The following is a 24007-nucleotide window of genomic DNA, read 5'->3' on the forward strand; positions in this document are numbered from 1 at the left end:
GCTAATCTTCTAGCCATGCTTTACAGGATAATTTTTTTTTCTATTTTACCCATCATTTTTCATCTCCTGCTGATTATTTTCCATCACATAAATATAGCATTTTCCCCAAATTGCATGACTTGTTTGTCCTTTAGAATCATTCCTACTGTGAATCAATTCAACCTGAGCATATGTGCAACATCTGTAATCTTCTTACTGCTTGCAATCTTTTTATTATCTAATTTTTATCCCATCGTAAGTGTATGCCTTTTCTTATGACCATTTTTAAGAATATCGTTGACCTTATTGGACATGATGAAGTTTCCTTCACTAAATACCCTGGAACTAAGCACATCCACAGTGAATAAGTGATAGAATATAATGTTCTTCAGCATCAGAATAACTCAGGGTACTTGCTAAAAATGTGAATTCACAGGTCCCATCTCCCCACGTATTACTATATTCAAAGTTAGAACTTATATCCTGAATTCCCAGAGTAGAAAATGAAAGTGAAGTCATCTTCTCAAGGGCTGGATTTCAAATCCTGCTTTTTGAGTCTTTTTCTCATTTTACCTTGGTCTTCCTGATGGGGAAAAGGACAGTTCTTTTGCAATCCAAAGGCAGAATTACCGGATAAAATAGAGAACCCTTGGTTACATTTGAATTTCCCATCAGCAGTGAATACATTTTTGACATAAGCATGTCGCAAATATGGCATGAGAAATACTTCTACTCAAGTTATACATTCTTGATCAGAAATTCAAATTTAATTCAAATTCAAATTTAATCGTATTTGTAGTTGCTTAATCTGGCAACTTTACTGAAAAGAATAAAACATGTCTGAATGTGCATTCTCAAGAAACATTTTATTAAATAGATTATCTGTACTGTCAATCTCGGGAGAATGGTTAGAATTAAAACAAATATTGGAGGAGGGAGCCTTTCAGTAAAAGCAAAACGTCTGAACAACAACAAAAAAAAGAAGTCTACTGAAGTACAAAGTCTACTTGAAGAAAATGGATCTGGGCAGCCCTCATTGTGCTTTGCAGATACTGCTTTGCAGATACTGCTTTTTTTTTTTTTTAAGAAGTTGGGATTTGTGGCAGCTCTGCATTGTCAGATGATAGCTACCATTTTTTTTGGCAATAAAGTATTTCCTAGTTAAGGTATAGCCATTGTTTCATTTAGATATAATACTATTGCACACTTAACAGACTACAGTATAGTATAAACATAACTTCTATATGTCCCAGAAAACCAAGCAAGCTGTGCCTGTCTGTATTACGATATTTGCTCTTTGCAGTGGTCTGAAACTGAACCCATAATATCTTCGAGTGAGGTCTGTAATCAGATTCACCTAAAAAGTAGGGTCCGTGTTGTTCAGTTGCTACCAGGGAACCAGTGAAGTTGCTCCGTCATGTCTGACTCTTTGCGACCCCATGGACTGCAGCACGCCAGGCTTCCCTGTTCTTCACTATGTTCAGAGTTTGCTCAAACTCATGTCCATTGAGTCGGTGATGCCATCCAACCATCTCATCCTCTGTCACCCTATTCTCCTCCTGCCTTCAATCTTTCCCATCAGGGTCTTTTCCAGTGAGATGGCTCTTCGCATCAGGTGGCCAAAATAATGGAGCTTCAGGATCAGTCTTTCCAATAAATATTCAGGGTTGATTTCCTTTAAGATTGACTGGTTTGATCTCCTTGCTGTCCAAGGGACTCTCAAGAGTCTTCTCCAGAACCACAGTTTGAAAGCATCAATTTTTTGGTGCTCAGCCTTCTTTATGGTTCAGCTCTCATATCCATATGTGACTATTAGAAAAACCATAGATTTGACTATACAGACCTTTGTCAGCCAAGTGATGTCTTTGCTCTTTAACACACTGCCTAGATTCGTAATAACTTTCCTTCCAAGGAGCAGGAGTCTTAATATCATGGCTGCCATCACCATCCACAGTGATTTTGGAGCCCAAGAAGATAAAGTCTGTCACTGTTTCCGTTATTTCCCCATGTCATTTCAGTTCAGTTCAGTTCAGTCGCTCAGTCATGTCCAACTCTTTGCAACCCCATGAATCGCAGCACACCAGGCCTCCCTGTCCATCACCAACTCCTGGAGTTCACTCAGACTCATGTCCATCAAGTCGGTGATGCCATCCAGCCATCTTATCCTCTGTTGTCCCCTTCTCCTCCTGCCCCCAATCCCTCCCATCATCAGAGTCTTTTCCAATGAGTCAACTCTTCGCATGAGGTGGCCAAAGTACTGGAGCTTCAGCTTCAGCATCAGTCCTTCCAGGGAGTATTCAGGACTGATTTCCTTTAGGATGGACTGGTTGGATCTCCTTGCAGTCCAAGGGACTCTCAAGAGTCTTCTCCAACACCACAGTTCAAAAGCATCAATTCTTCGGCATGTAGTCCCCATCAAATGATGGGACCAGATGCCATGATCTTTGCTTTTTGAATGTTGAGTTTTAAGCCAGCTTTTTCACTCTTGTCTTTCACCTTCATCAAAAGGCTCTTTAGTTCCTCTTCACTTTCTGCCATAAGGGTGGTGGCATCTGTGTATCTGAGCTTATTGATATTTCTCCCTGAAATCTTGATTCCAGCTTGTGCTTTATCCTACCTGGTATTTCATATAATGTACTCTGTGTAGAAGTTAAATAAGCAGTGTGACAATATGCAGCCTTGGCATACTCCTTTCCCAGTTTGAACCAGTCCATTGTTCCATGTCCAGTTCTGACTGTTGCTTCTTGACTGGCACAGGTTTCTCAGGAAGCAGGTAAGGTGGCCTGGTATTCCAATCTCTAAGAATTTTCCACAGTTGGTTGTGATCCACACAGTCAAAGGCCTTAGTACAGCCAATGAAGCAGAAGTTGGAGGGTCCATATAGAGGATAAATAAGCGAAAACAGTTGAAAACTAGGTTGGGGCAGAGCAGAAAGTATCTTGAGCCATAAGGGAAGCCACTGTTAGAGTGAACTCGATGCCTACTCAAGAGTCATTGATAGGTTTTGAAGTGGCAGAACCAGAACTGTGTTTGGGGAGAGTAAGCCAAGAGTTTAACAGTTCAGAATGAATAAAGACTGGGGCCTGGGTACCAGGGTAGATGAGGCTGTGCCATGTGGGTGCCTGCTATCGAAACTGAGATGTGAGAGGCACTGGGGATGTTTCAGGAAGGCGTGTGAGTCATTTGGGGAAGGGCTTGATGGGCAGAAAAGGAAAGGTGATTCTTCAGGCTCACGCCTGGTCTCTGATGATGTCATTACTAGAAAAGGGGAATTCAAGAAAATACTTGAAGAGATAAGAATGGTGACCTTATAAAACAGATGACAGGTTTGAGGTGTTAGCACAACGCACAGTGGTGTGGTGGTTTTATCCACTGCGCCAGAGGAAATATAGGATGAGGACTTCAGACAGGAGTGGAGGCAAAAGATCCTGATTTAAGACTGTTAGGCATCAAAGTAGTAGTTAGCACTGTCTGATGGAGTGGTTGTGAACAATCTTCAGGAGGAAACAGTGGTTTGGGCAAAAGTCAGAATTTAATAGCATAAAAGAGCAATGAAATGTATAGAAATAGTGAACAAGTTAAATCACGACAGAGCCTGGCAGTGGGCTGAGCCCATGTAAAAAGAAGTAAAGCATGTCTGTACATTCTGATAGGAACGATCTACAAGATATTGTACACAGTGGGGGGAAAAAAGCAACGTAGTAAAGGAAATCATATGGAAGTATAATAATGATTATATAACTTTTAGAGTGAGAATGGTAAAAAAAAAAAATGGAAAATTACAATTTGTTCCTGAAAGATCCCAAATATACTATCAACAGTGGTTACTTTTATTTTTTTTTAATTTTGTGTATTTTTTTATTGAAGTATAATTCATTTACAATGTTGTGTTCATTTCAGGTATACAGCAAAGTGATTCACTTCTATATATATATGTCTATCTTTTGTTTTTCAGATTCTTTTCCCTTATAGGTTATTACAAAATATTAAGTATAGTTCCCTGTGCTATCCCATAGGTCCTTGTTGGTTATCTATTTTATATATAGTACTGTGTATTTGTTAATCCCAAACTCCTAATTTATCTCATCCCCTCCCTTTTCCCCTTTCATAACCATTAATTTGTTTTCTATGTCTATGGATCTATTTTTTATATAAGTTCATTTGTATCGTTTTTTCCATGTATGCAATATCATATATGTTGGCTTAGTTGAAGCCATATCTTTCTGGCTTAGTTGAAGGATGAATTTTTTTCTTGGTGTAGTGTAACTTTTTATAGTTCCTAAAGTACTTCCTCCTCCTGTGTGTGTTTTCTATTTATTCTTTTACTTCAACAGGGATACAGGTTAACTGGTTAGAGAAATTATGATCAAGAAAGGTTTAATGTTTTAAAAATGTTTTTTATAATTCTTTTCAACAAAGAGCTTAGGATTTCATGGATATGAAAAGAGACTGCCTCTTTCAGAGATCTGTCAGGGAGTAAGTCAGGAGAGGGATTGGGGTAGAGGTGATTAGGGAGACCAGGCCGTGTTTGGAGGCAGAAGGCAAGGCACAGGTGTGGAGGCAGAGTTGAAAGATGCGAGACCAAAAGGGAATAATGAATGAGGCCAGGTCCCTGCGGAGGCAGGAGAGGGCAGACCAGAGCCAGCCTGACACAGAGGAGGAGCAGCTGTTCAGGGAACAGGGAGAGGGAAAGGAAAGCACAGGACGGAGCAGAGGCGTTTTGAGTTGCAGGGGAGGGTGTGTGTGTGCTGGAGGGAAGGGGACTCACATGGAAAAGCGGGCAGTGAGAAGCAGAGGTGATGAAAAAAGTAAACGCAGTTCAGAGTAACTGTTGATGAAAAGTTGTTCTAGGTCATGGGACATGAATACAATAATTATTAGGCTGCAAAGAAGCCCAGGTGGGTTTGCAGAGCACTGGATTTTTGATGATACCCACCAGTCTGGTTGGTGGGTTCCTGCACCGGGGTAGTCGAGCCAGTGCAGGGAGGAGAGGTGCGGAGGCCATCCTGTGATGGTTAGACCACTGGGGAGTGAAGACAGATGGGTGTCCAAACCCTACCTTTGCCATTTTCTCATGAAGAAGCCTCTACCCTATCTGAACCTGTACCACCATCTGTAAAAGAAGAAATAGAATACTTCTACGGCAAATAGATTTGATTGTGAGCATGAGAATATGATCATACCTGCAGTTCTCAGAGAAGCAGGCACAAGCTTAGTGCTCCATTACTGGGTTACCCTTGCCATCACGAGGTTTTGTTGGTGAAATTTTCAGCCTCCGTACAGTAAGTCCCCCACATACGAATGAGTTCTGTTCCAAGAGTACATCTGTAAGTCCACTCTGTTTGTAAGTCTGACAAAGTTAGCCTAGGTACCCAGCTAATACAATTGGCTATATAATACTCTACTGTCATAGGTTTATAATACTTTTCACACAAATAGTACGTAAAAAACAAGCACAAAAAATAGAACTTTTTTAAAAATCTTACAGTATAGTACCTTAGAAAGTACTAATACGTAATACAGTACAATAGCTAGCAAACGGGGCACATTTGCATCTTTAGACTTTCACACCTTGAAGGCTCAGATGTAAGGGACTTAACTGTACGCTGGTGCTGAATTACATCTCGGAGACAGAGTTTTGGGTGAAATAGAAAGAAAAAGCTTTATTGCTTTGCCAGGCAAAGGGGGCCACAGTGAGCTAATGCCTTCAAGTCTGCATGCCCTGCCCTGGAGAGGGTAGTGAGGAGTTGTATAGTCATGGTTCAAAGAGGACGCGATCAGCTCATGGACATTCTTCTGACTGGTGGTGAGGTGAGAAGGAAACAGCATCATCAGCTTAATGGTTCCAACTGATCTGGGGCCTGTGTTCGTGTGGTTAGCAGTTTTCATCTGGTGGGGGCCTGCTTCCTACATGTCAAGTGTTTATCCGTATCTTTTAGGGAAAAGGTAGTTCGGTGATTCTGCCAGGTGGCAAATTCAGAGTCTAAATAGTTTTCAGTTCCCCAGCCCAGCAGCCATTGTTTGTTTTTACATCTTCACATTTCCCAATCGTTAACTTCTGAGTCAGCCTCTTAGTGCAGAAGACAAGGACACAGGGGCTTGTGTGCGGTTTCAGTATCAGGCAGTGCGAGCAGGGCAGAGGTTCACAGCTGGATAGGCATTGAGCCGGAGTCGAGCTGCCTTGGATTGAATCCCAGCTCTGCTACTTAACCGTCATGAGGCTTTGGGCAAGACAAGTGATTTTCTGGCCTCAGTTTCGATATTTAAATTGGCACCTTTTTACAAGTTTGTTGGAAGGATTAAAATGAGTTAATCAGTGTAAAAAAAGACTAGAACAGTGCCTGGCATACAGTAAGAGCTACTGAAGAATGTGCTGCTGTCATTGTTAATGACAACAAGGAGCATTTGGAGGGTGGCAAGGTGGAATTGGCTCAGAGGTTAAAGCGTTTACCCACAATGCAAGAGACCTGGATTTGATCCCTGGGTCGGGAAGATCCCCTGGAGAAGGAAATAGCAACCCACTCCAGTATTCTTGCCTGGAGAATCCCATGGACAGAGGACCCTGGTGGGCTATAGTCCACGGGGTCGCAAAGAGTTGGACACGACTAAGCAACTTCACTCACTTCACTAAGGTGGAAAAACCGAGATGCTGACTGGTGACGGGATTGTGAGATTCCAGGCAATGCAAAGTATCATCAGAACTGCTCACCGTGGTTGACCAGAGCTGACCACTTTAAAGTTATTTTCTGATGCTTTTTTCAAGGAATGTGGTTTCTCAATGACAAGTATGAACAGTTCGAACAATAACTTCTGTTATGTGCTAGCGTGCAGGTAAATGTTGTGGCACACCCCTCGGTGTCTACGGCCCTGTCTGTACCTCTGGGCCAGGATGAGGCGGGGCTGGGCTAGAGACTGCTGCTTCCTGGGAGTCCAGCGGAGCAGCTAATTCTTCTGTCTTCCATTCATGTTCTCTCTCTCAGCCTTCTCTTTGTGAAGCTCTGTTGTGTGAATTCCTTAGGGATTCACTGCCTTATATACATCAAGTCAAGTTGCTGAGTTTTTTCCTCCTAAAACAAGAGCAGTGGTCATTCTACAGTATCCAATAAGATAAAAAGAGAATACCATATGTTTTTCTTGACTTTTATAGTGCAGTAGAGTTGATTAACGACATTGTGATAGTTTCAGGTATACAGCAAAGTGATTCAGTTATCCATATACATGTATCTGTTCTTTTCAAATTCTTTTCTCATTTCGGTTGTTAACATGACTTTGAGCAGAGTTTCCTGTGCTGTACAGTAGGTCTTTGTTGGCCCGTTTTAAATCTAGCCACGTGTACATGTCAGTCCCAAATTCTCTAACTGTATGTTTTGAAAGGCATTTTGCTGTGCTCCTTTATTCATTTTGTGTAGCTATCTAATCCTATAAAATAGATTCTAATCTGATACTTAAACTCATAATATGGGAATTGAGCTAAATTTCCATAAATAAGTGGAGTTAATATGTCTTTCAAATGAGATTCCTGTGAAGAGAGGAAGGCAAACTAAATAAACAGCCCTTAAATTTAGTCCTTGGGGTACATATGTCACTATGAATGACTAGGTATGATTATAATTCATAAGGACAGGAGCCTGTGAATACCTAGTCCTTGAACTCTGAAGTTCAAAAGTGCCGGGGTCCTGCCCCGGCTGATCCAGGGTATTCGAAGCGGGAACGGCGTCGGCGAGGGTCAGGATACAATAGCTTCAATTAGATATTAATTAAAGATATATAGAGTAATAGAATAAGGATAGCTCAGTAGGAAAATTCAGTGGAGAAAAGAGGCTGAGTGGCTTGGTTTACGCGGGAGACCAATAAAACTTCAAGACAAGAAGTTTGCACCACTTACGTAGGCCACAGGCGTCCTTCCGTTCTCCCGAAGGAGAGGAGACACTGAGGCCTCCCCGGTCGGATCTTAGAAGCCCGGGCATAATTAGTAAGCATGGTGGGTTCCGCGCTCCAGATGGAGACTCAGCCAGAGTGAAAGAGAGAGAGACATGGGGAGACCAGTATTTCGAGAAACTGATCCCCATTTATTTTCCATGGTCTACTTTTATACACTGAGATGTTATGCAAAAGTCACGTGGGGTCAGCAGTCCTGACTTTTATCAAAGTCAGGTGCTTCATACAAATGTATACAGAGGTCTTAGGGGTGTTACATCATCTTCTGGCCAGGGGGGCCTGCTGACAATTTATGACCCTCTCCTTGTGACAACGGTCAGTCAACCAGGACACTTATTTCTCCAGGGGTGATTATTCTTAAAACAGACACCACCCAAATAAAGTTACATTCCTACAGGGTGAGGGTGTAGTGGGTTTTAGTTAAGGAAAGAATTTACTTAGCCTAAGGTCTAACGTGATTAATATCAAAGGTTAATACTTATTTCTTCTATATATTCATTAATGTGTGTAAGGGCAGGGGATGTGGAGACTTAGCAACAAACATTGGCTCAACAAATGAAAAACCCTTCACCAACACAATTTCTAATCAGCCCACTATACTTATAGTTTTCTAACTTCTCTAAAGAACCTGTTTTTAGAAGGTTTAAAGCATCTCATGCCTCTCATGGTTGGAAGGCTGTGAGCAATCACATGTGGCCGGACAAGCCTGTCAGGCAGGCTAGAGAACCTTCAAAGGAGTTTGTAGGTTGAAACACTCCTATCATGCCCAGAAATTATTATTAACTGGAGCTCTAAGTTAATTCCTTCTCCAAAAGAGGTGGTGGGGGACAGCCCCCCGTAAAGTCAAAGGTGTAGGTGAGAGCACAAAGTAGTAAAGTAGGCAGGCTCTGGTTATGGGGATAGATGCTCAAGGATTTCCAGGGGGGTTCCTGAGGCTTGATCTCGCCTTTGCGTATGTCAAGCCTCCTTCCTCATGACCTTTGCCATGGGCGGAGTACCTCACTCTGGCCCCCAACACAAAAGGACTTTGAAAAGTCACTTAGCCTTTCTCACCAGCTTTGACCAAAAATATAACTGCAGACTATTGTCAGGTCATGCTGGTTTTGAGAAACTCTAAAAGAGATTTCACAAGCTTCCTCAGAAATACAGCACAGTTGTTTTTTTTAACAACCCTCCTTGTAGAAAAGGTCATTTTAATATCTAACAGAGTCCCAATTGCTATAATAAAAGGCCAGGTCCTCCTTTTCAGCCCTTGTTAGAGTGGGTGACGAGCTGGTTACTAGCTTCATCATAAATGAAGGTTCACTGGGCACCTACTGTGAGCTTCTTTTTAGAACCACGCTTTATGCATTAAAGATCCCCACAAGCCACTTTATAGTTCTCTTTTCTCCAGGCCAAATGAACCCATGAACGTTCCTTTCCAGGGTCCTAGTTTCCAACTATTAATCTTTGCAGCCTTTCTCTGTAGATAGTTCCCACTCCTTCCAGCAATGAACAGATCCCTCTGTAGTTTCTGACTAATTTGCAATATAAGAGATTTCCCCATCGTTTTTATTTTTGTTTTCTTTATCCTATAGATCATGCACAATTTTTTATACCACATGTTGCGCCCTTCTGAACTTGACCTAAAGCTTTCACAGTGCTTGGAGAGAGGAAATGGGGATGGAAACCCGGGAAAGACATCAATCACACATTGATATGTATGACAGAAATCCAGAGGAAAAAAAAAAAACCCTCTGCCCACAAAGGCAGAATAGCCTGATCAAAGCTTTTTGTTCAGAATGAGTTGGAGGAAACAAACCAGCCCCAGATGTAAGAGTGAGCAGACAGATGTAAATGTGTGTGTGTGGCTGTAAGGAAAAGGCGGTCTCTGTGGCAGGGGTTCTACAGTCTCCCTCAGGCTAGTCTGAGTCCAGGGAGCAATCAACAGATAGCTGCACAGGATGACTCACACATTTCTGGGGGAAATGACAGAGAAGTGCTTGTGCCAAGTGTCAAGCAGGTAGGATGCCTTGGCATTCAGGTCATTAACCATCAAAAGATCCAAAAAGAGTTCTAGGAGCCATAAGTGATGTCAGAGTTTAGAGAACCAGGGGTTGGCAGGGTTGGTGGACTAGCCAAGGCACAGTCCAGCTGGCTTGGAGGAGGGGGCCCTGCACTGACGGATGGGTAGACAGAGATGGGAAGGGCCTAGATGCCTAGAGGGATGGGGGGTATATGACAAAGACCCATCCTTATAATCTGAAAGGGGCACAGGGCCTTTGGCTAGCAGGTGGAAGCAGTGACTTCTGATGTTCTTCCAATGAGAGCTGAGTGTGACCACATATGTACACGTGCACATGTGGAGTGGTTCTGCATGGCACCCCTCCAAGTGACTATGTGCTCACAGACACAGACATCAAGCCTAAACCTCAGGTTCTCCTGGGGCCAGTCCTGGACACACATGAAAAGGGAATCAATTACATTTGTAAGGACACAGGAATCTTTACAGGGAAACCTACTCTACTGACCTGGAGAAAAAAGATTAGCAAATGGTAGGGCAGGGGGATGGAGAAGGCAATGGCACCCCACTCCAGTACTTTTGCCTAGAAAATCTCATGGACAGAGGAGCCTGGTGGGCTGCAGTCCATGGGGTCGCGAAGAGTCGGACATGACTGAGAGACTTCACTTTCACTTTTCACTTTCATGCATTGGAGAAGGAAACGACAACTCACTCCAGTGTTCTTGCCTGGAGAATCCCAGGGACGGGGAAGCCTGGTGGGCTGCCGTCTATGGGGTCGCACAGAGTCGGACACAACTGAAGCGACTTAGCAGCAGCAGCAGGGCAGGGGGAATAAAGGAAGAATAAGATGAAGTAAAAGCAGGTAAATAGAGAAGAGAAAAAGAGGAAGAAGAAGGAAGTGACTCAACTTTAGAAGACTGAGCTCTAAGGATGACTGATGAGGTCTTGAGGACTCGTGTCTGCATCTGTAGCTGCACTTGGATACCAGAGTCCCATCATAGCCTTGTCTTTCAGACAAGAAACAATGGAGAATATGGACCACATGTTAATTTTCACCCATATGTCTTCATTTCCACTGAGCAGTTGACCCGTCACAAGTGTATGTTGAATGATGAGATCATTAGATGTAGAAACATCAAATTGCCAGGACAGATTGTTCTTGTAAAAATGAATCCCATGGACTTCTGAGTCTAGATCAAACTGTCCCACCAGGTGCTAGGGTGAGCCTCCTAGGGAAGCAGTGATCCCTGTATGAGTCTCTCTCCCTTCTTTCCCTACCCTAGCCCCAAAGTTCCCATATTCATTTCTAAAAATTTTATAATTCAGTATTTATTAAGAGGTTATTAAGAGGTTCTGCACATATTCCTGGAAGAGCAAACACAATGAGCTATATCTGACGTTGATACCTTCATCTGAAGCTGGAGAGTCCTTTTCTAAAACAGAACTAATAACTTGAGAATGGAGAATTCTGGTTACCTGGGTAGCAAGAGGGTGGACGCCAGAAACAGCAAGATAGGAATCCAGGGGAACAAAGACAGCTTGTTCCTGCTACTGAGTTCTGTGTCAGGATTTCATGTCCAGTGATATCCATTTTCAGCAGAAGTACTTTCACGTTGGTCATCCTCTGGCTTCTGGCCCTTCCTATTTTAGTACCTGGGAAGCTAAAGATGTCTTTGCATCTACTTTGCCAGCTCAGTGACAGAGCAGCTGCATTCAGGACCCTGCCAGGCTCTTTCTTTAGTTGCTGAGCAGGTGTATTCTCCCCAGATACACCTTTTAAGATGATGGTGCCATCCGTGAGCAGCGCCCAAGGACCTGGAGGGAAGAAGGGGGAAGGCTCACTGGATCCAGTCCAGTTCTCTCCCTGCTCCTGGTGCCCTGGCTTGCCGTACCTGCTGTGTTTTGTGACTTCTCTCTTCTCTAATGATTCCCTCCAAGGAATTTAATTGAGTAGAGGGAGAGAGAGACTGAATGGGGTGATGACTCCCCTTCTTTCTCCCCACATGACCTATTTGGACACTGGAACTTTGGCGGTGGCATCAGGCTTCACTCTGTGGTTCTGGGGGGCTGGGGAAGACCACCACTGATACCCCACCATCCCTGGCCCTCTCCCATTTGGACCACCATGAAGTTGAACTAAAGCCTCGATCACATTGTTTCTCAACACCCCCCAGGTTGCTGTTATGAAAAGGGTCTGATCACCCTCTAACCTTTCCGATACTGTTCTTTGAGATGACTGTTTTTCTCCCCCATGAATTATTTTTATGTGTTGGCCGCCCTATTACTGATCTGGTTCTGCTTGATTTCCTTGTTCCTGCTTTCATTTGGCGGCACCTTATTTTATAGTCCACTAACTTCGTTGAAAATAAATTTAGCCGTGTGGTTAGTCTTCCTCACTTGATAACATAAGTAGCATATTAGGGTGCGGTGAGCACAGACTAAGTGCTGTGCAATTACAAGGTAAATATATGATGGGTTTATTTTATCTGCTAAACCCGGCAGGGGTGACGGAGTAATTACTTTTGGACCTGTTTAGTATGCCTACCACATAATCTGTAAGGAGATCAGTTATGTAGTGAATACTTGCCACCTTCCACTGTTAACACACTTCAAGACTTACATGTTCTTGGGTAGATGTCATGCCGAATTGCACTAGCCATTCCAAGGCTCCTCAGGAATCAACCACACCCTGAGGACCTCTAGCCAAAGGGTTGGAAAGCAGCTACAGTGTTATCTTGGGGGATGGGGAGACACCCACCATCTAAATTTCAAACTAACGCTTTTATTTTTGCTTTGCCCATGCATTCAATAGGATGGAGTAGGAGAGGTATGGGAGAAACAGCATGTGCCCTCTTAGAGACCAGTCCTCGTCCACAAAAACAAACTTCTAGAGTCAAGCATTCAGTTGGTGCCAGCAAACATTTACCATGGACATAAGAGTGCCTGGGACCGAGTGCTTTTCATATCTCACAACAGAAAGTCGCTCATAATGATTGTAAATACCCTGATGAACGTCAGCGTTCTGATGAACGTCAGCGTTCTGATGAACTGAGTGACGTGGGCCAAAGCTCAAGTTCATACTCCTGAGCTCTGGTCTCTTGACTCATAGACCATGCGTTACCTTATCACCTGAGAATGCTCTCTGTGAATGCATGCGCCCAGGCCATAGACAAGCAGAGCGGTTCACCCATATTTTGTCATTGTACGTGGGTCTCATGTCTTCCAACAAAAATAAAGTGTATATATATATATTAAAAAAAAAAACTTTGCAGGGCAATAAGATTTCCTAAAACAAGCAAATTAAGCAGTTGCCTGTTTTTCCTTGAAAACTCTTATATTCTTTGCAAAATTGCTTCTGTTGCAGATTCCATTATGTGGTAAGCTACCTTAATGCAGTTAAGTTATTTAACTAGCATCCCTTTGGTTTATACAAGGTCTTCTAGAACCTGATTATTGTTGGAGAGTCAACTCGCGACTAGCCACATCTGTCATGTTGCCTGATCCGTAGCTCCAAAAATTCCAAGAGTGTTTCATTCTGTGTCCTGGGGTGGCTTTTTGGCACTGTGCCCATGTTGGCCATTGAGGATTGCTTTTGTGTCTTTCAGGCATCGAGAATGCCAGTGACATCGCTTTGTACTCAGGCTTGGGTGCCGCGGTTGTGGCTGTTGCAGTCCTGGTCATCGGCATCACCCTGTACAGACGCAGCCAGAGTGACTATGGTGTGGACGTCATCGACTCTTCTGCATTGACAGGTGGCTTCCAGACCTTCAACTTCAAAACAGTCCGTCAAGGTCAGCGGCGTAGGGCCCCCAACAGCGCGTCCTCAGGACCGTAGACTACACTCACACAGGACCCTCGTGCTCTTTGGTCCTGTGTGAGGGTGGCTCTTGGCACTGGGAGCCGCTCCAAAATTGTCTTCACACCTTAGGACGCCAGGTTTGATGCAGGAGTCTGTCTGAGTTCTTGGCTGCCCTGAGGACCAATGGGTCTCAATTACCTATTGTTGCTTAGTCACTCAGTCATGTCTGTTTTGCGACCCTGTAGACTGTACCCCACCAGGCTCCTCTGTCCATGAGATTTCCCAGGCAAGAATACTGGAGTGGGTTAACATTTCCTTCTCTAGGGGATCTTTCCAAGCCAGGGATTGAACCTGAGTCTCCTGCACTGCAGGCAAATGCTTTACCACTGAGTCACCCAGGAAGCTCCTCGATTTACCATTACCCACATTTTAAATATGGCGTGTCCATCTTTGATATGTAGTCAGTGCCTCAGGTCACCCAACTTTCTATTTTAACCAGCCTGCTTTGGGAATGTATGTTTAGTTAACTAAAATATTGATTATTCAAAGCTACAAACCAATGACTCTAACAGGCATATTTATTACACTATTTATTAGATGGAGTTATTTTATTCAGTGGAGTTATTTCTATTTTAAATAAATAAAAGGATTTTAGAGGATGTATGATGGGCTAGTTAACCAGAGAAAAAATGAAATTCTCAGCCTAAATGACTCTCTGCCTTTGCCACCTTGAAGCAGTCTTCTGTTGGAAGGGAAGGAAAATTTATCATGTCAAACAATAGCAGTATTTCATTTTGAAAACAGAAGAGTCATTTGATTTTCTTCTACCAACTAACTCTGTTCCTGATTGGGAGACGGAGATGAGACATAAATGGCTTTTATTTTAGAAAAAATGGAACCGTCTCATTTCCATAGATGAAGTTTTCTACTTTGACCCTTGTGATCAATATTGTCACTTTTATTTCTGTTTATTGCTTGTGAGTAACACCTACAGTACAGGACAAGAAATCTTACTGCTTGGCAGTGATGGAGTAGGGATAGGATGGTGCAGTGGAAAGCCAAGCAGGCTAGGATGGGGAGATGGTGGGAGACACAAGCGACTTGACTGCTTACCACTCACTTCTGACACCTGGTGGCTCAGATGGTAAAGAATCTACCTTCTATGTGGGGGACCCGGTTTCCATCCCTGGGTTGGGAAGATCCCCTGGAGAAGGGCATAGCAACCCACTCCAGTATTCTTGCCTGGGGAATCTCACGGACAGAGGAGCCTGGGGGGCTACAGTGAATGGGGTCCCAAGAGTCGGATACGACTGAGCAACTAACACTTTGACGTTCTGGCACCTTGGCTTCTGGTCTAAGTCTGGTTGATCTCAGATAAAAACATGTCACCTCAATGTACTAAGCTTATGTGACTTAGTACATGTGACTGATTTTGGCTGTGCTGGGTCTTCACTGCTGTGTGCAGACTTCTCTTCTAGTTGTGGCAAGTGGGGCTACTCTAAAGTCGTGGTGCCCAAGCTTCTCACTGCGGTGGCTTCTCTTGTGGCAGAGCATGGGCTCTAGGGTCTTCCAGCTTCAGTAACTGCCGCGCCCGGGCTCTAGAGCACAGACTCAATAGTTACAGCGCACAGGCTTAATTGTTCTACAACATGTGGGATTTTCCCAGACCAGGGATCAGACTCCTGTCTCCTGCATTGGCAGGCAGATTCTTTACCACTGAGCCACCAGGGAAGTTCAGTATATATGATTTAATTAGAAGTATATCCAGTGAACTAGTGGCTCAGACGATAAAGCGTCTGCCTGCAGTGCAGGAGACCCGGGTTCGATCCCTGGGTTGGGAAGATCCCCTGGAGAAGGAATGGCAACCCTCTCCAGTACTCTTGCCTGGAAAATTCCGTGGACTAAGGAGCCTGGTAGGCTATAGTCCATGGGGTTGCAAAGAGTCAGACACGACTGAGCGACTTCACTTCACTTCATCCAAGGAACTAGTCTTGCGACTGTGTAAGAAACTAAAATTGTATCTCCATCAAATCATAAGATATCACTGTCTCAGACCTTACCAGTTAAAAACAGAATACACAGTAGGGTGGGTGGCAGCTTTGTGTGTAAATTCAGAGGCTCTGAAATCAGATTTGAATCCAAAATTGCTGTAAAACCTAGTAAATCAGTTATTCTGTCTGTCTCAATTTTTCCAGCTGCAAAATGGACATACTAACATCTATCTCAGGGGGGCCTTGTGAGGGTGAAACCGCCTGGAATAACCTGGCTTATAATACCTTGGCTTAAGGTACTCAGTCAATGTAGAGCACATCCTTCTAGAAGCTGGCTGTCTCCTCATACCTTGACAGAGGACACCAGTGAGTTCCGCAGAGCAGCAGGTGGTGGGTGAGAGGGGCGGTTCCCTGATCGGAGCATCTGGGGAAGGCTGACTTGGATAAGCTGATACATCTTATTACCATGAGGCATCTCAGAATGTAGGAAACTTATACTGTGACTCTCTCAGAGAGTATGTAGCCTTTCCAAACTTATTTTTACCATTTTCTTTAACCAAGAACTCACAAAACTAGTGATACCAACAGAAGCCCCTTATCCAAATTCTACTCTCCCCTGCATTCACGGTGAGGCTATGCCTTACATGGGTGCTCTGTTGTCTTCATGACATCCCTTCTTGAGCAAATATGATTGGAGCCCCAGCAGGGTGAACAGTGAGATTTAATAGAATGTCAGAGAGTAGACCAGGGCCTTGAAAAGGACATCCAAAGAGAAACTTGCGGTCACTGGGGAATTATCTTCAGTCAGACTTAAATCAAGTTGGCCACCAACTTTATATGTGTATGTGTGTGTGTATTTTTCATATATATACACATACACAAACATACACATATGTATGTGTGTATAGTGATAGGCAATTAAGACTTAAGTCTAACTCTAGGAAATGTTTTTGCTTCTTGACTTTACATAAGATAGAAGGGTCTTCTAACAGTAGCCAGAAATTAAACGTTAGAAGGTGAGGACGTGAGAGAAAACAGCCATGAGACAAGAGAGATGCTTTTTCAGGCACCAGTGGAAACCCCTGCTCCAAACTTTTCAGATGTGAGATGGTTCTTCCATCCTGCTTCTTGCTTCATAACCCAGAGTAAGGCTGGTATCTGTAAAGTTTAGTGCAGTTCTGTTAAAAAGCTCAGCTCCTTATAATATAAAAAGATCCTCAAACATGGAAAAATGCCTCATCAAGGTGCTTTTACATCTATAAGGTATTTCATCTCATTTTGAACCTGCTCCTCTGTGATTTGGGATTCTTAGAGCGTCAGAACAAAGAGGTGGGAAAAGTCAGGGTTATAGATTTCCTGCTGGTGTTGTTACAAATTATGAAAATGGAAAAACAATAGAAGCTAATAGGATATGGTCTGAAATGGCAACATTTTCCAAAATATCACATGCGAAACATTTTTGTCAGGCCCCAAAGGAAAATGGTTTAATGTGTTTTGGGTTTCAATTTGAGATGTCACATTGATGGACTGATATGGGCAGGAAGTTTGGAACTGAGGGTTATTTTGTTATTTACTAATAAATGAGATTACTTCATCACAAGAAAATATCACAGCATTTCTTTTTAATATTTGGGCATAGAAAAAAAATGGTTATGTCCCAGCCGATGAGAAAGTCCAATTTCTCATGTTTTTGTAAGGATTATTTTTCTCCATTTGTTTTGAGTCAGAAAGAAACCATTCTCAGCTGCTCCCCTTGTGGAAGCTGGGATCCTCTGTGCCTCTCAGAGTGACATTCATGTTATCAGAGTGAATTGGCTGCTCAGACATGGAGCAGCTCGTGAAGCCCCCTGACCCTTTTGCTCTGAGGACACATTTCCTCCCCCAGAAACTGCCCAGAATTCCATGGGAGACGTGTTGGCACCCACGCCACCTCGGTTATAAACAGCACCACCTCGTCACCATGCTGTGTCATCTCTTTGCCATTTAAACTGAACAGATGTTATTTTTGCTCCAAACTGGATTGAAAAACATCTTTCTTTCCTCTTTTATTTTTTTAGAAGCTCCTCTTTGCCAGTTAAAATAATCCCGTAAACAATCATACCTGAGTAAGTTGCCTGGTGGAGTGCCAGAAATAATTGTTTTGAAAGGATAGCACATAAAGAGCTCGAGAAAAGGATGAGTTAGATCGGCACCATTCGGGAAATTGACTGCAAAAGCCAGAGCTCCTGATTCCGAGGCTCTGGACACTATTGATCAGCCTGTTAGAGACACTTTAGATGCCCAGGGCGGGTCTGAGGGGTCAGCCGTGACCCGGGCGGCTGGTGAGCACGTGCAGCATAGTTTGTAGAAGCATGTGAAGGAGTAACTATGGTGCTTTACAGCTTCTGAGTGACAGATCCATCTTCTCTGACCAGGTAACTCCCTGCTCTTGAACCCCTCCATGCAACCGGACCTGACAGTGAGCCGAACGTACAGTGGGCCCATCTGTCTACAGGACCCCCTGGACAAGGAGCTCATGACGGAGTCCTCACTCTTTAACCCTTTGTCGGACATCAAAGTCAAAGTGCAGAGCTCGTTCATGGTCTCCCTGGGAGTGTCCGAGCGAGCCGAGTACCACGGCAAGAATCATTCCGGGACTTTCCCCCACGGAAACAACCGCAGCTTCACGACAGTGCATGCCAGAAATAAGACGCCCTACATCCAGAACTTGTCATCACTCCCTACACGGACCGAGCTGAGGACCACGGGTGTCTTTGGCCATTTGGGAGGACGCTTAGTAATGCCAAATACAGGTGGGTGGTAAGTGTGCGTTTGTGTATCTTCTAGCGTTTGTTTGAATGTATTATATTTACATGATGATGTCCCGTAAGGTCCATTTTTAAGATCTTGACTCTTCCGGTGTCAGAGTGAACACCACCATAGCTCCGGAAGTTGGCTTGATTTACACAGCAAGCCAGAAGCAGCGCTGACATTACACTTTGCCGTCTGCATCTCAGCATGGACCATACACTCCATCAGATGCCCTGTTAGGGCTGACAGCCATGCTGGCTCGGAAGTTTTGGGTGGTCCCTAGAGTTTAAGCCCCTTGAATTATATTTCCTAGAACACGGTCAGGAAGCACTGAGAACATTCTTTGATATGACTGCCAAATACCGTGTTTATAGTGAAGCGTGGTTTACAGACAAGTTGATAGATGAGTGAAATGACACCCGAACTTCCTCAGTAACTGACCTGATGAATAATCAGCGTCCATCACCCCTGCTATCATGTTGCTTTATGATGAGCAGTGATGAGGGTTCCTTTTGGGGTTGCTGTTCTGAATTCAAGCTCGGATCCTTGGCTATGTAGTTCAAGACTGCCTAAGAGTGTTTTCTTCCTTTTGGTTGGAAGATTTTCATGTTGTTTTGACGTGTACAGCCCAGGTAACTTTGACTCTACCTATGCATTAATCTTCAGAGCTGCCATCTAAGATGTGGGATGGAGGAAGAGAACAATCCCCAACACCACCCACCCCCCCGCCCCACCCCCGGCCCACTATCTGAGCAACGAGATTTAGGGAGTGCTCTAAATCATCGCTGTTGGCTGAGAGGAGAGGGAAAATGCCAGATCTGCCATTGTTGTTAAAGATCTGGATAGCATTGAGCTGGGACCAGCAGGGCCTTAGCAGATTTCTCTGTAGGGTAGAACAAACCCACCTGAAATATCAAGCATTTTATCTTGTACAGTGAATTCTGTAGTTGGACTAGTCAGACGCTACTGTTCTACTGCCTGACCTTCTAAGTAGATTAGTGACTTGTGCCTGCATTTGTTCCAAGTTGATGATTGGTTTCCCTATATCCTTTGGTTCATTAAAAACTTAATTTCAAGGAAACAGCCCTCCAATGCAGACCCAATAATGATGTTGTATTCTAAATTTCCAATTCTCTAAATCTTCCTCCATGAGTAGGACGTGGTAAGAATCTTTTTTCACACATGTAGGATGCCCTCCTCCTGGTGAGATAGGACGGATAGGAGGTCCATGTGTAGGGAGCAGGTGGCCGTATTTACCAGGTACCCTTCTTGTTGTTTACTTCCCTGGTGGCTCAGACATCAAGGAGTTTGCCTGCAGTGTGGGAGACCCGGGTTCGATCCCTGGATTGGGAAGATCCCCTGGAGGAGGAAATGGTTACCCACTCCAGTATTAGTGCCTGGAAAAATCCCATGGATGGAGGAGACTGGCAGGCGACAGTCCATGGGCTCGCGAAGAGTCACACACGACTGAGCGGCTTCACTTCTTGTTTAGTTGCTGAGTCATGTCCGACTCTTCCGTGACCCCTTAGAAAAAGAATCTGTGATTGGAAACGTAGGATCTAGAAAAGGAAAAGATGCAGAACCTGCCCTTTTGAAGAGAAGAGTATGTATATACATCAGAATTATGAGTTTGCGTATTGAGTTTTTGTACCTTTGTATTATTTCCACTTTCCTACCTAGTGGCTGGCACTTAGGTGGCTCTCAGTAGTTGCTGGTTGAATAGACTGGTCCCGTCCTCGTCTGTGTGTGTAGGAAGGGAGTGCCGGGATCCATCCATTTATCACCTATATTTGTTCAATGTTCATCATAGAACGGGAAATGAAATCATGACGACAGACTTTTTTCTTGCTTCCCTTCTGACTTGAGAAGCATTTAGGTTGACAACCCAAAGTTCCAGTAGCGTTATCTATGATTCCCAAACAACTCTGTGAAGGGGCGTTTTCAGAGCTCTGCATGAGAAGCCCTAGACCAGACTGAAGCTGTTCATTGGGAATGAATTTGAGGAAAAAATAAGTGCAGGGAATTGAAACATATGCTCTGTTATTTGCAGAACATAAATGTAAAATATGCCCTGGGGAGCTAAAGTATAAAGAAGAGAGGCTTGGAAATTAAATTGTTCCCATGCTATCCATCCCAAATTACTGTGGGGTGCCTGGCAGTGGTTTGTGAGAAAGGTTGGCAGCAGTCCCCACACTCTAAAAATCATTTATTATGCAAAATAGGAACCAAAAAACTCAGGTGGTTCTGTTGTCCTATCAAATAAAAGGCTGTCAGGATAGGTGGAGTTTGGGGGAGAGTATATCCTTTAATCAGAAATAATGTGTTGAATGACTTGTTGGATACATCTTTAGGGGACCACAAGTGTGAAGAGTTCCTACAGAGCCTTCATTCTTCATAAAATATAATTTGCCACCAGCACCATCAGCTCCCACGACCTCTGGTGTTCGACTATCTTCAGTTTCCACGTACAATTTAGATAATAAGTGGGGGAGGGAAGTATGTTTAAAGGATCATCATACAACTTCTGATTGAAGGAAAGACGGGATCGTTTAAAGCTCCAGTGATCCTACACATTCAGATTGAATTTCGGTGTATTATGAATAATGTTTCAATCTACACACAAGGAATTAAGCTGACTTGAAAGGAATGTGATATGATCTGCTCTGCAAACAGCCCTTCCTCAAAAGTCCATATGCATATTTATTCTGACTGTCAGGCCCTGATGATCTGCAGAAGACTGCACGTCTCAAAGCCTGGCTGTTTTTTATTTTTATTTTTTATTTTATTTTTACTGAAAGTTTTCAATTCTGTTCATTCATTCATATATTCATGATTTATTTTCTGAGAGCTTACTCTCTGCCAGGCATTGGGCCACATGTTACAGATGTAATAAACCCTTCGCTTCAGTTCAGTTCAGTCACGCAGTCGTGTCCGACTCTTTGTGACGCCATGAATCGCAGCACGCCAGGCCTCCCTGTCCATCACCAACTCCCGGAGTTCACTCAGACTCACATCCATCGAGTCAGTGATGCCATCCAACCATCTCATCCTCTGTCGTCCCCTTCTCCTCCTGCCCCCAATCCCTCCCAGCATCAGAGTCTTTTCCAATGAGTCAACTCTTCGCATGAGGTGGCCAAAGTACTGGAGTTTCAGCTTTAGCATCATTCCTTCCAAAGAAATCCCAGGCTGATCCTCAGATGGACTTTGGATCTCCTTGCAGTCCAAGGGACTCTCAAGAGTCTTCTCCAACACCACAGTTCAAAAGCATCAATTCTTCAGCACTCAGCCTTCTTCACAATCCAACTCTCACATCCATACATGACCACTGGAAAAATCATAGCCTTGACTAGATGGACCTTTGTTGGCAAAGTAATGTCTCTGCTTTTGAATATGCTATCTAGGTTGGTCATAACTTTCCTTCCAAGGAGTAAACGTCTTTTAATTTCATGGCTGCAGTCACCATCCACAGTGATTTTGGACTGCTTTTTTTAAAAAAAAAACACACTGTATGATTTTATTTGAAAATTTAGAAAAGACAAACTAATCAACATGTCAGAAAGCAAATAAATGATCGTCTGGGTTGGTGATCGAACTGACTACTGAAGGGTGCGAGGGGGCTTTCTGCGGCAGTGGAATATTCTATCTTGATGGTAACATGAGCGTATGCACTTGCCCCAAAACTCGTTAATTTGTATAACTTAGGCGTGTGAATTATACCTCAATCAGGGAATAGAGAAAAATGTGAAATGGGAGCACAACAGAGCTCTTTTGGGTTAATTGCTCAGATGGCATTATTTCTTATGGTGACACTCTGTGCTCTATCTCTAAATAAGGTCTAAATGTCTCTTATCATCATAGTCTAAAACAGAGGCAACAGAGAGAAGTGTGATGGCAAACTAACGATACAGAATGTCTAGGGTTGACATTTGCACACACTGAATATCACACGTATAATTTCTGCTCCCCAGCAGGGAAGGATGTAATGGAGCCCACTTCATTTGGCAGCTACATTTAAGGAAGGATGGGCAATTAAAGGAGAAAACTGATCAGAGGCCACTGAGTATGGCAATTACTGTTCTCCTACTGTTGACATTAGGGTCCGGAATATAGATAGATACCCTAGCTGAAAAGCTGTGAGCAAGATTTAAATGGGCCTCATTTTTAGTGAAAGACACTGATGATAACTAGCGTGTTACTGAATCATGTTCGTAAATGTGAACCACACAACTTGTTTTGCCATGAGTCTTCCATTCCTCGATCCTATAGCAGTGCACAGGAACACGGAAGGATGTCAGTAAAGTCTGCCATCTCTAGATGTAAATTTATCAGCAGCAGCCTGAAAGCTTCCTGTGTAATTACATTAGCTCTAATGAAAGGAGAAAAGGTGAGTGCTGCATTATTCAAAGGATACCCTGAGATTTTACTTTGTCAAGATCTTAACTGTGTCTCTGTTTCATTTCTTTTTATAAGCAAGAAGCTACATTAAAGAGACTCTCTGCCCTCTCTAGACTCTTCCCTTTTGGCCAAACTGAAATAGTAACTTCATAGCATTCAGGAGAAAAGAGAGGAATTTCCCAGAGTGGTATGAGGTGCCTTCCTGTGCCCACCCCACCTGAGTTTTCTTTCAATTTGACATTGATATGAATACAGCTAAGTTCTCTTTAGCCTTAATCTTTTCTAGCGTCTGTTTGGAAATACGGAGCCAAATAGTAGCTATACAGAATCTTCAGTTCCTAAGCTTATTCACAGGTTTTCCCTCCTTCAGTTCTCTTGACAAAACACACTCCTCCATCAGTCGCCTCCCTAAACTGACTTTAAGATGCACCCTTTAGAAGACAGTTACACACCAGGCTCCAGCAAAAATGTTAAATGTCTCACTCATCATCCTAGATACCTTTTCAGGAAATGAGTGGATAGAAAGAAACCAGAGAAATACCTTTTAAATTTTAGAGCTGACTAACTGATACAGGAAGAATTGATGCTGTTGAACCTGTGGTGTTGGAGAAGACTCTTGAGAGTCCCTTGGGCTGCAAGGAGATCCCACCAGTCCATCCTAAAGGAGACCAGTCCTGCGTGTTCTTTGGAAGGACTGATGTTGAAGCTGAAATTCCAGTACTTTGGCCACATCATGCAAAGAGTTGACTCATTGGAAAAGACTCTGATGCTGGGAGGGATTGGGGGCAGGAGGAGAAGGGGACGACAGAGGATGAGATGGCTGGATGGCATCACTGACTCGATGGATGTGAGTCTGAGTGAACTCCGGGAGTTGGTGATGGGCAGGGAGGCCTGGCGTGCTGTGGTTCATGGGGTCGCAAAGAGTCGGACACAACTGAGCGACTGAACTGAACTGATACACTGAAATTCTTAGTCTGAGATACATATGATAGTGCTGGGTGTCAGGATACCTAATCTTATAATAGACTTTTTACAATGCCAGGAAGGCTTTAATTTTTTCAAATTTCTATTTATTGACGTATAGTTGACTTACAGTGTTCGTGTTAAGTTCTG

At 43.5% G+C, this 24007-nt stretch overlaps 1 protein-coding gene across 1 annotated transcript in view; it reads left to right on the plus strand.

Moving 5' to 3' along the window:
* The window catches only part of UNC5D (unc-5 netrin receptor D), a 637872-nt gene that overhangs the window by 544518 nt on the left and 69347 nt on the right, over positions 1–24007 (plus strand). The window contains exons 9-10 of the mRNA NM_001192518.3: positions 13525–13710; positions 18124–18501. Coding sequence (NP_001179447.1) covers positions 13525–13710; positions 18124–18501 — 564 coding nt within the window. The remainder of the gene's footprint in view (positions 1–13524; positions 13711–18123; positions 18502–24007) is intronic.

Source organism: Bos taurus, chromosome 27 (genome assembly GCF_002263795.3).
Source record: "Bos taurus isolate L1 Dominette 01449 registration number 42190680 breed Hereford chromosome 27, ARS-UCD2.0, whole genome shotgun sequence".
Classification (NCBI taxonomy): domain Eukaryota; kingdom Metazoa; phylum Chordata; class Mammalia; order Artiodactyla; family Bovidae; genus Bos; species Bos taurus.